Source organism: Penaeus vannamei, chromosome 11 (assembly GCF_042767895.1).
Source record: "Penaeus vannamei isolate JL-2024 chromosome 11, ASM4276789v1, whole genome shotgun sequence".
Classification (NCBI taxonomy): Eukaryota; Metazoa; Arthropoda; class Malacostraca; order Decapoda; family Penaeidae; genus Penaeus; species Penaeus vannamei.
The window spans coordinates 32,283,339-32,295,838 of record NC_091559.1 but is presented as its reverse complement, the minus strand read 5'-3'; the positions used below and the strand labels follow the sequence as shown (position 1 = coordinate 32,295,838).

The following is a 12,500-nucleotide window of genomic DNA, read 5'->3' as shown; positions in this document are numbered from 1 at the left end:
AGACTTTCCTTACATATCCTCCTATTCCAATTCCCAATTACCATTTTATCTCTTCCTCACACTCCCTTTGTGTCTCGTCTATACTTCATCATCAAACACCTTACATCATACCTCCCTTACAAACCACTGTCCCGTTCACAGCTATTCGCATCTTTCTTCGCTGCTGGATCACAGTGATTTCAGTCTACTTCTCCCCATCCCATCCCATTGACTTTGCTGCCTTTGAAACTCAAATTTCCCAACTCCAACCACCTTTCCTCGTAGTTGGTGATTTCAACTGCCGCCACACTCTGTGGGGTGACTCTACCACCAACTCTCGAGGCCGATTTCTAGAATGCTTCCTCTTCACAAATAACCTAATTCGCCCCACAGACTTTGACATGCGCACACAATCCTTTTCATGCCTTAACTTTTCTCTATACTCCCCTTCTCTTCATTTAGATTTCCACAGGTCAGTTCTAGACCACTTCCCAGTACTCCCTTCTCCTACTTCGTATGTACCACTTCTTAATCCTCCACGCTGGTGCTTTGATAGAGCTGACTGGCATACTTTCACTTCACTCTCTACTATACCTATCCCTCTATCCCCCTTACCGTCCATTTCAGATATGCTACAATGTTTTACAACCACGATCCTAAGAGCTGCCTATACAGCCATTCCTCGAACTTCAAGACCTTATACCTCTAAATGTGTTCCATGGTGGAATTCTGATTGCACCAAAGTGCTTTGCTTAAAACGAGGCACCCCTTACCAGCTATCAGCCCTGATTTCCTTTAAAAGATCTTCTGTCCATCTTCGCCGTACAAATAGCTGGCAAAAGTGTGTTTCCTCAATTACATCTACATCTATTTCAGCTGTTTGGCGTCGGATCCATAAATTATCAGGCAAACATCACCCCCATCATGCACCCGTCCTCCATATATGAGATACTCTCATTTCTGATCCTCCCCAAGTAGCTAATGAACTGGGTGACTATTTCAGCCAGGTCAGTAGTGGCTCTCACCTTTCCCCACAATTTTCTTCCATTAAAGCCATCAAGAAATGCACCCCATATCACCTTCACGCAATCCTCTGATAAGCCCGATAATGCTCCTTTTTCTTTTGAACTTTTTTTTTTCTTTTGAAATTTTCCTTCTCATTGGCGAGAAGCTCTTATCCTACCTTTCTTAAAACCCAATAAATCAGGTACCCTACCCCAAGATTACTGCCCCATAGCTCTAACTAGCTGCCTGTGCAAACTACTAGAACGAATGGTTAACTTCCGCTTAATGTGGTATCTTGAATCTCATAATCTCCTTTCCCCTTCCGTTTGGTTTCCGCCGTGCCCGAAGTACAACAGACCCCCTTGACCATTTCGAGACATATATTTCATCTGCATTTGCAGGCCATCAATACGTATTAGCCATATTCTTTGATCTAGAAAAAGCATATGACACCACATGGCAGTACCATATTCTCCAACAATTGTCCTCCATAGGTATACGTGGAAACATATACCAGATGGCAATCTTTCCAAACGTACTTTCCAGGTCAAAATTACCTTTTCCACGTCATCATCCTTTCCTCAGTTCGAAGGCGTCCCACAAGGAAGTGTACTTAGTACCGCTTTATTCCTTCTTGCTGTAAATGACATTGACCAGGAGCCCGGGCATCACTATATGTTGATGACTTAACCATCTATGCCTCTGGCACATCCATACCAGATCTCTGTCAATTTCTTCAGTCCGCAATAACATCGGTATCTTCTTGGGCCACTAACCATTGCTTTTGCTTCTCTGCCTCCAAGTCTCTCTCCTTTTCTCTTGCTCACGTATAGGTCCCCAACCGTCACTGCTTATATAACGCTCCACTCCAATACCATTCTTCTGGCAAATTCCTAGGCGTTATATTTGACCAAATTGTCCTGGCGAGCCCATACCTTGTACATTAAAGAAAAAGCTCTTTCCCACATATCCTGGGGCCCAAATCGCAAAACTCGTCCTCCATCTTCATGTTACCACTCTAGATTATGGATGCCATATCTACTTTTCTGCCTCAACCTTCCTTCTTGCTCACCTTGCCAAACTATCGCACAATCCCTGTTTCCTACCTTTACCTCTTCTCCACGTTTACCTACTCCTCTCCCCGTACGCATGGATACCCTCCTCTCCCATTCCCCCTTTCCTCACCTCCGACCTCTCCCACTTTTTGTCCATTCCATTCCTCCATAGCTTATACCTAACCCCTGTATTTGCTCCTCAGTTTTCCCTGACCCACCAAAATCAGATATTCCCCCCTCTATCCTTCTCACTCATTTCCTTGACCATGTCTCCATTCATTCCTCCAGCATTCATGTTTACACTGACGGTTCCAAATCCACATTAGGAGCTGGATTCGCAGTAACCTTCCCAAATCGCACTTTCAAATAAACCCTACCTCCTGAATCTAGTGTCCTTACTGCAGAAATGTATGCACTCCTTTTGCCTTCATCTTTCACTATTTTTACTGACTCCTGTAACTCATTAACCCTCATAAAGTCTGTGCACTCGACCAATCCCCTTGTCTGTAAGATCCAGAACTGGTTGTTCCATCTGTCAACCACGCTTCTCACATATTCCAGTTACGGATTATTACTTTAAAGCCTTCTTGTATACCCGATGACAATCTTTCTGGTCAAGCATCCACAATAATAAACTACATACTGTAAAACCAACAATTATCTCCCCTTGGTCAGCTCCATTTCACTGGAACAGATGTTGGGAGACGGCCCTCGCACGCTTACATATTGGTCACACTCGCCTAACACACGCCTATCTAAGGTCACGCTCTGACCCGCCCCCTATGTCCCCTATGTAATGTCCCTCTTTCAGTTCCACGCACCACTGCTTTTCCACACATATCCTCCCTTCACCAACCTCCCAACATAGACATCCTTACAGAATCCCACAGCTTCTGCCTTGACAACCTGTTCTCCTTCCTCAGACGCATAAATATCGTTCAGTTTATCTAACCCCCTTACCTAAACCACCATAACCCATTCCCTTCAACTCCCTTGCCCATCTTCAACCTTTTGCGCCACACTTAGAATTTCTTCCAAGTTCACCTTTCAGTTCAAAAAGTACAAAGGGCATTATAATTGCAATCTATTTGCAAACTTAGTAATCTGGACCTAGCCAAACACTGTTGCTCCTCAGTCTGGTTATGACAATTCAAGTTGCTATGCACAATCATATACGGGTGCCAGCTATGGTGGCTTCCATAACGTATTTTATAAGACCTGGCCTTCCTATAAGTTAGAGTCTGAAGTTGCACTTCTCAGATACAAATTAGACCTCACACCATGTGAGGCTTAACAAGAAACACGCCGATGAGTTTTATTTTTCTTGCTACCTATTCCAACATGTTCCATTCCTCTCTCTTCTTCCTAACATGTCACGGTATCTCCCTCAGTACTTCTTCCCCATACCCCCTGTATCTCCCAGTCAAATTCTTTTGCCAATCCAGATACTCCACTTCCCTGTTACGTGCCTCCCTTTCGCACTTTACCTGTTGCACAAGATCTAAACTTTCACCTCATCTTCTACCACATCCTCTCCTAAACCTACTCATTCCATAGCTTCTTGAGTGTCTCCTCTTCTCCCGCTCATAAGAAATCCTTCGTTTTTCAGACCCCCCCCCCAAAAAAAAAACAAAAAAACTTGGACATCCTAAACTTCCTAAACGTGACTCAAGGAACACTCCTCTCCCTCATCCTCACTCCAATTTCTTTAATATTCGAAGTGACTGTCGACATCCATCCTTTTCTTCATTTGACCACACATCCATGATCCCCTACGCTGACAGACTTTTTCTTTTGACAACTTGTTCTCCGTCTTCAGACACATAGATACCCTCCATTTAATCTATCTGCCCCTAACCCCTTCCCCCTTTTATACTAGTCCCTTTCCCTAATTGCTCCCCCTCTATACTTTTTACTTCTATACTATCTTGTAATGCTATTCCATTGTCCTATGACTTTTAATGTCTAGCACAGTGGTTCTAGACTTCTTTAAGAATCTAATGTAAGCTATGGACCCCATTCCCCAGAAATATTCACCTTAACACAATGTTGTATGTAAATATGTAGTGTACCAACCCCTTGCTCTTAGGAGACTGTAAGGGTATAACCCCTATCTTAGACATCAGAGCTCGCCTCAACTAATTTTAGTCTTTTCTCCTCCGCATTTCCTTTTCCTTTTTTCATCCCCTTCTGTCCACACCCTAAAGTGTGAGAGCCTTGCGGGAAGAATGAAAGGCTGGCTTTGTGTCAGTCCCAAACGGCCTTTGTACTCCGTTTGCTAATCCCTCTTTACCCTTTTCACTAACATACTAACCTATAGCGCTCTACAACCTTTGACATCTAACATATTTTTGCTAATCCTTAATTAATTCTTACACTTTTTGCCACATTACTTTACCATGTGCTGTATGACCTATGATATATAGCACACTTATTTGTTTTAGTCATTAATCATTCACGGAATCCCCAAACATCGCCATAGGAACAAAAAAAAAAAAAAACTTTCTTACCCTGGGGCTTCACCTCTAAGCCTCATCCTATCTCTATATTTTTAATATGCCGCTAATGACCTTATATGTTGATACAGCAGATTTTTTTTATTAATGAATTATAATGCATATAATGTATTTATTGAGATCTGATTGCCTCATATTTACATGTGATACACAAAGCATTATTAAAGTCTAAGGAAAACACTTTATATATTACTTTTTATCTGATCATCATGGACCTCCTGAAACCCATCACTGAACACCCCAGTTTAAATAGCTCTGGTCTCACAGATGTTTTAACCATTAAGCATCCTTTCATGTATCTTACCTTTTTTTCTCTCTCTCTCTCTGTGGTTTCTATGAACACATGGACACATTCCCATGGCTGTTGTTTTTAAATATGAAGGCATTTTTTTTCTGACTTATTTGGGAGTGGAGATTTTTTCTGCATCCACCTCTTATACATTTTTTCATCTAGATGTTAATCTTTACTTGCAAGTCCATCTTTTCAAAAAGAATAATACAAGAAATATTTGATTTCTAAATGGGAATTCTCCCTGAAATCAGTATATGGGGGGGGGGGGTGTATACACTGTTCCCAGTAGTTTTGTTTAATTCTTACACTAGTGTCAATAGGATGTGTTATTTCATATTATTCACATGTTTACTATGTGTGAGTGAATCTTCCATTACCAGTACTTAAGACACTTGTTCATGTCTTAAAAAATAAATCACTGCTTTAGTCATAAGGATTAAAGAAAATACCGAGACAAATATCACCAGTTTACTGAGAGAAGCAGTGTTCAGCTTAGACCAACTATGGTCTTTGTAACCTACATAGAGATTTAAGATATTTTAATAGCATACTTTCATGTATAATCCTTAAACCACTCCTTTAAACAATAAACTAAACAGGTGCAAAAAATATATAAAACTACAAATATAAATGTTCTAAGAAAGTAATACAACTATAACAAAATAATCTACAAGTTTTATATATCTCTATGTAAATCCTGAACTGTTTTGTAACTTCAAAAGAAAGCTATTTCAAGAAATGACTAATTGACATGGGTTTGGAGAAATTCCCAGGCTTAGCATTTAAATATTCAAAAAATCCATTTGATTGCTACAGTACTATCTAGATTGTTCTCTTAATCCAAGTAAGAACCTCAAAAGAAAACAATTAAAAACCTTTCCTTTGTGCTAAATGCAAGCCCCAACCCGTGTATGTGCCTCTTTTCTTGCATTACTACACTGTATTACAGACACTCACCTCTATGCACACTAAATCACAATTAAGGCACTCTTTAACATTCCAGATAACATCAGCAGGTGAGGAATGAACTGGGAATAAAACAAACATGATCTACCTTTCAGTATAAATGAAGAGAAATTCCTAAACTGAACTTTTATATATATTTATTTTCTTCAAAGTGACAAGAAATATTATACAAACTTCAAAGCTGACATTTTGGGGAAATAGTGAACATTCCTCCACCCTGTACACTCTCTTACAAGCTTTACACAAACAGCTATACTGTACTATGACCTATTCTTTAGGTGACAAGCTCAGTGCCAGGTAACTGCTGTATTTCTAAAATCATTCACTTCCGTCTTATGAGTCTTTTTCCCTGTACCTGGCAAAGACCGTCTTGAACATTTCTGGAGAATAAAGGTTAGAGAACGAACACATTCCTACACATCTAAATCTTTAAAGCAAAATTAAATATATTATCAATATTTCAACATATCTTTTTGTAAAAAAGTGTAGCCATTTTTGTAGATACAAAGTACTAGAAAACAAGATCATTTGTACATCATGTTAGCTCTACCAAATGGTAAATATTGCAAGTTGAAGTATGCACCAGTGACCATGGATTTCTTATTAGATAACAATGGCTGCACTTCTGTCTATTGCACAGAATGCTTTTAGCACAAAACCCCATTTTAGGTCAAACTCTGAGATGTCTAATAAAACCCTGGGAGAAATATTCAAAGTATCAAAGTATAAGGTCCAAAAAGATCAGAAAATATACTCTTCTATTTTCAAATTTCAAGCATCATGATGTTTAGGTACTGCAGATTGTAGCAATTCTGAATATAAGAAACCCATTTATAATACTGGTAGAACAAATAGACTCTCATAAGTCCATATTGCGAGATTAAGCTCATTTCCTCTATTTTGGAAAGATAATTACCATATAATTCCTATAACACACAAAGAAGGGTTAACATTTCATCTAAATGTAACTTAATTTTTTTTTTTCTATATTTCTTTTTTCTATAAATTTGGAAACAACAATGAAGTGCTACAATTACAAAGTTATCTTCAGATTTATATATATCAAATTCATCTATGAAAGTTGTACAGCATTAGTATTGGCTCTAAACCAGAAAGTCCACACACATAACATGCAAAATCCAAGATTCAATTTGCAAAACCAAAGATGAAAAATTGGATCTGCATCCACATGTGAGATGATAGAGGGAGTATCTTTGCCAAGGTGATACAAACTCTTTCACCTGAGAACTAATACTTGTCAAAGCCATCTGAGCAATAACACCAAACACTCTTCAAAACATTAACAGAAAATATGACTTGTATTAGCTTTCTGTTAAAAGGAACAATAAAGATATGTTAAGTAATGTTAGTATGGGCTTGATTCTCATTTCATTTGCCCTTGTATGCACCAGTTATTTTACACCTATTTTTGTATTACTTTAAAAAATGTATATCCAAAACACAGCAAATTCCACTAGGCTTGTACTTCTCTTTATACATTACTTATTCCTTATTTCCTGATTCCATGATCTTATCATGGACAATGAATGAACCAAGTGCCATTAGAGACCTTCACTCCAACTCAGATGTTTTAGCTTTGTGGTGGTGATCATTTTCAAAATGACCATAGTAAAATGGTAGAAGGTAGAAAAGTAACAAAATTATAGTATGAGTACATCCTGACAATTATTTAACATTTTCACCAGTTAGCTATTGAAGTAACAATACAAGAGGAAGCAACAGCTATCAACCACTCTCTCCATCATACTAGCAAAGCTCCTGCAATCTTCATTCGTTGTCCACCAGCCACTTCAGGTCGTCCCCCAAGCTGCTGATGTTATCATATCTGCCATGACCTAGAGCTAATGCCACATTTGTGCTACTGACGAGTGCTATGACACTTAATCCACACTTTACAAACACCTACTCAACATAGTAAAATAAAAGAAATGCGTATCAGCATTACAAGTTACTCTTGGCCCTGTGTTTCTAGTGAGAGGGAAACTGTACAACATTTATCAATATTATTTTCTAATCTTTTCTTTTTTTCAAAAATGGGTGACTGTTTACCAAAAACATTTTCACAAAAAACCCTTGCTATTACAGCATCAGCGAGGTCTGTACTCCTATCCCCAATGCCTTAAATGTGACAATGTTTATTCAAAAATAAAAGATATAAAAGCACAGTTCCTTACACAAAGTGATCATCTACATGTTATCTACTTGCACCCCAAAGAGATTTCTGACAGCTTTTTCTTTCTAAACTCTGTATGTACCATTCTCTGAACTTATTCGCATACTGAAGTAGGATTTAGTGGGCCATCTTATGAAATACTGTTTCATCTACGTCTGTTAACCTATTTTTCGTCACAAAAAATACAACTGATTGGCACCATTTCTTCTGATCTGGCAAGTTATATTCTGTTATCACTGATTGCATAAGCATCATTAAGCATCAATTTCAGCTGTGATATTACTAACTTCACCCCTATCATGGTGTTTGTCACTGCCCATTGTGTTGTTTTTGTTGTTGCAATAAATGTGATTTTGCAATCTTTATAGTCACAGAAAATGATGTATTGCAATAGTTTACAAGTATCCTTGGATTACTCAGAGTACAAAGCTTCATGGTGTGTGAAAGATGAGAGAAACATGGTACATTAGAGCAAAACAAAATTCACAGAATCTGGAAATAATTTAGACCAAAATTTGTATTATCTTTCAACTTCAAAATCTAACAGTACCAAAAGGAAGATTATAAAGTTGTTCTTCTCTTCATTGTCTGAAGTCAATTAATATCTTTCTTAGTAGAGTGCATTCATTCCTTTTCTCCATCCAATTAACCAATAATTCCAACATAATCTACTTCTCTTGGTTTCCACTTGATACACAATGTGTCTCACAGCAATGCAACCAACAGAGTTCATTACATCAACAAATCTTCTACCAACACTAATGGATGATCAAGACTCAAAGAATCATTCTTACTTCACATCATCATATAGAACTGGAAGCAGCACAAACCGTCGGACAGGTGTGTGATCATCTCTGCAGAGTACAGCAAGTAGGAAAAGAAGATAATTAAATCATTTCAGTAAAACCCTCAAGTACAGAAATGAAAACTGGAAGTGCTTTGAGCATGTTCCTTCCAGTGCCTTTGTCCCTCGTCCCCTCAAGCCCTGTGAGCAGAGAGAGACAAAGATGTGGAGAGGCTGGAGGAAACACTAAAGCAGATCTGACAAGTATCTGGTTGACTACTGACTGTTGTGTCAAGGTGAGACGAGGTACATGTGTTGATAACCAGCCACAAACATACTAATAGCACCTGCATGTGAGCAAAGGGTGAAGCATATAGCCTAAGATCTGGCTCCTTGGCTAACAAACATATCAAACTGCAGGACAACTAAGAGAGCTACAGTAAACTTTCAAGTTATCCTGTAATTTTATCACCACCTCAAACATATTAAAACAAGCTCTAACACACTTCCAAGTGTCCGCACACACAGACACACACACACATATACCAACCCAAACACACACAAAGAAAGAGAGTACCAGAATCAACACTGAACTGGTCTCTTATGGATCTCTTCTCTGAAATGACTGTTTATTGAAACTCATACATATACTTTCATCCTAAAGCCCTTAACCTTCAATGAGAAATCATTCATATGCCCATCAATCACAAAGTATCAGAGCTTGAATAAACACCTACTAAGCATTAGAGCTTGATAAACACACAACTCAGTTCACTGGACACATGAAAAGGACTGGGAAAGGGGAAATGATTCTCCTGTTACTGTTGCAAAAATCTGTAAATGTAAACACCAGGGATAAAAGGTCATAGGGCTGGTACATGACTCTTTGGGTAATAGCTACAAAGGAAGGCTGTATAACATGGAGAAAGCACTTCATTAATGAACAAAAAATTATCAGTATGGTAACTGGCATGGGTTAATTATCACTTGGGATAGGCAGACAGGAGCAGGCAGGAGTTGGCAAGGTCAGGGAAGGATTTTTAATTCAGGCAGAACCTTGAGATGGGCCAGGTCATGTAACTAGTTTATGCATCCATCACTTGTATCTTTCAGGGAAAGGAAAGATCATGTCCTGTGAAAATACTTATCAGGCTTCAGTAATGGCTACCTGCTAGCATGAGAAGTAGAAGGGGAGGTAAAGAGCATGGAGCTACCACAGAAAAGCAAGTCTAAACAGCATCAGCAGCAGCACAGAAGGACACCACAGTCAGCAGATCTAAGAGCTCAGGGTAAACAGAGTAAAACGGCAGCACAAGACAGCAGCATCACTCTGTCTCCTCATTCTCTGTGGTTGAAGAGGGTGTGGTGGTGGTGGTGGAAGAGGCAGTGGTGCAGGAGTTGGCATGGCAGTTGGGTTGCTGGAGGTGATCATCGGAGGTACTGGGGTCAGAGGACGTGATGGACGATGGAGTTGACTTGGCTACGTCCTCCAAGGAACCTGCTTGGTGGGAGCAACACACACCTGTCAGGTAGCTGCCCTCTTCACCACTGAACTCACTCTTCTCAATTACATTCTCAAATGACCTCCAAATAATGACAAGTGCTCAGCTTTATATCAGTAAACAAGTGCTTTTTCACAAACAGGCTAGTCCTTTATGCTATAAGCTCTTAGGGGGGTCAGGCGCCGGGCCCTCGGCTGCCATACCTTCCTGGCTGGATGTGGGTTTTGCGCTTGACTGCTCAGATGATGATGCAGCTCCCTCCTCATCCCCAGAGCTGCTGCCTCCTGATTCTGCCAGAGCAAAGTTGTTAAATTCTTGTAAATTATAAAAGAACATTATGAACTTTTAATCTTACATTGACTTCACATGAAATACTCATACTCCAATCTTTAACTGACATATGATAACATTCTCATACTAAACTTACTCATAACTCAATAGACAACAGAAAAAAAGAGAGAGAGAAACTATTAACCACATGCTGACGGGTTTGGCATGTGCATACATGCCATGCCCACTGTGTGTATAATTTAGTAATTGTTTTTACATATGAATGGCTCCACAAGTACTAGATCACCAATGGGCCAGTTACAAGAAGTACCTGTCTCACATTTTTAACCTTTTCCTTGATTTTCAATAATATTTTCTAATATTTGATACTGCTATTAGTAATGCCAATAACAATATAGTAATTACAATATCTATACTAAAAATAACAGTATCAATATTGATAGCATTAGCAGAAAAGTGTTTTTCCTGCCAACTCAAGGAAAGGTGAGGTCACAAGAAGTACAAATTGATTCCTTTGTGGCTATGCACTGGCAGACCAATCTATGTGCATAGACATTTAACATAACACTAAACTGAAAGCAGAGGGTTCCCGGCGGCATTGCATTAATCAATTCTAATCTATCAGACTTTTTCTCTTTCTATAAACAACATTATTATTAACTGCTTCCTCCTCTTTTCTTTCTCTTGCTTATTCCTTTCCCTCCTTTTCCCCCCTACTTGCCTTCCTCATCCATTCCACCCTCCTCATCTTCCTCCTCCTCTTCCTCCTCCTCTTCCTCCTCCCCTGATGAAGATTCTTGCTCTTCTTGTTCCTCCTCATCCTCTTCCTCTTCATCATCATCCTCCTCATCCTCTTCCTGATCCTCTGGTACTGAGAGAGAAGGTGGAGGCTGTGGGGTCAGGTCCTCCAGCCGAGGTGCACTTGGACGCTGTTTTCGAGCAGGATTCCAATAATAGCAGTAAGCGCATCGGAAAGCTGTAGAGGGGGGAGGAATGAGAACTCTGGGATCTACTTGTGCCTAATTTGTTTTTAAATCAATAACAAGATGTATGGATATACAAACACATATATGCATATAAGCAAATATTAAAAAAAGAAGAGTAATCCCTCCTCAGTCCTCACCCAAATATGGAAATTCATCTTTCAGTGCCATGCCATTATGTGATTCGCACTGGCGGCACACAAGGGCAAAGCGGTTGGCTGGGCCATCACCTACAAGGTACTCCACAAAACGGTCAAAGTAGCCCCGTTCCCTCGGCAGCACTGGCCGTGGCATGGGGGGGCCAGGAGGGCCGTTTCCAGTGCTTGAGGGATCTGGACCTGATGGAACATCAAGTGAATTCAAGGTAACATATTTTCCTTCCTTCTGATAACAATTATGGTCTTTATATTCTCTTTCTGCATCAGTATCTTCAAGGCCTTCCACATTTAACCCTAAACCTTATTAGTTTTAAACCTTCTTTCCCAGGAAGAAATCTGGGTGACTCACGTGCAGGATGTGAGTGCAGGATTGAGGCAGGTGTGCTGTAGCTAGGGGGAACGCTGGCACTCATGGGGTGGCTGTGGCTGGGGGGTCCATGGGTAAGAGCGGGGGAAGGGGACACACGGTGGGGGCTCGTACTACCAATACCTGGAAGGCCCACATCACGCACATCACAACCCCAAGATGTTATTGGAAGAAATTGCACAAACACATTGTTACGGCTATGCTAGAGATGTCTAGGTAACAACCATAAAAAAGAATGAATTTCTGAGTTACTCACAAAATACAAAAGACAAAAACACGCCACACAGAAACAATTAAGACAAGGTAAGAGCAACTGAAAAATCACAGAAGTTAATGGACAAGGAATATGAAACAAGATAATCCTAAGTATCAAGAGAAAGATAAAGACAGACATAAAAAAAATCTACA

The 12,500-nt window shown here is 39.7% G+C and overlaps 1 protein-coding gene across 2 annotated transcripts; it reads right to left on the bottom strand.

The window, feature by feature from the left end:
• Nucleotides 1-5,301: 5,301 nt before the first annotated feature.
• Nucleotides 5,302-12,215, bottom strand: LOC138863193 (endoplasmic reticulum junction formation protein lunapark-A-like; the record flags this gene model as incomplete). Of its 2 annotated transcripts, none has more annotated exon segments than XM_070127241.1 (5): nucleotides 5,302-10,292; nucleotides 10,497-10,583; nucleotides 11,306-11,560; nucleotides 11,708-11,905; nucleotides 12,075-12,215. In XM_070127241.1, coding segments are annotated over 5 exon segments (857 nt in total), but the record flags the coding sequence as incomplete, so codon positions are not given.
• Between the last annotated feature and the right edge of the window lie 285 nt (nucleotides 12,216-12,500).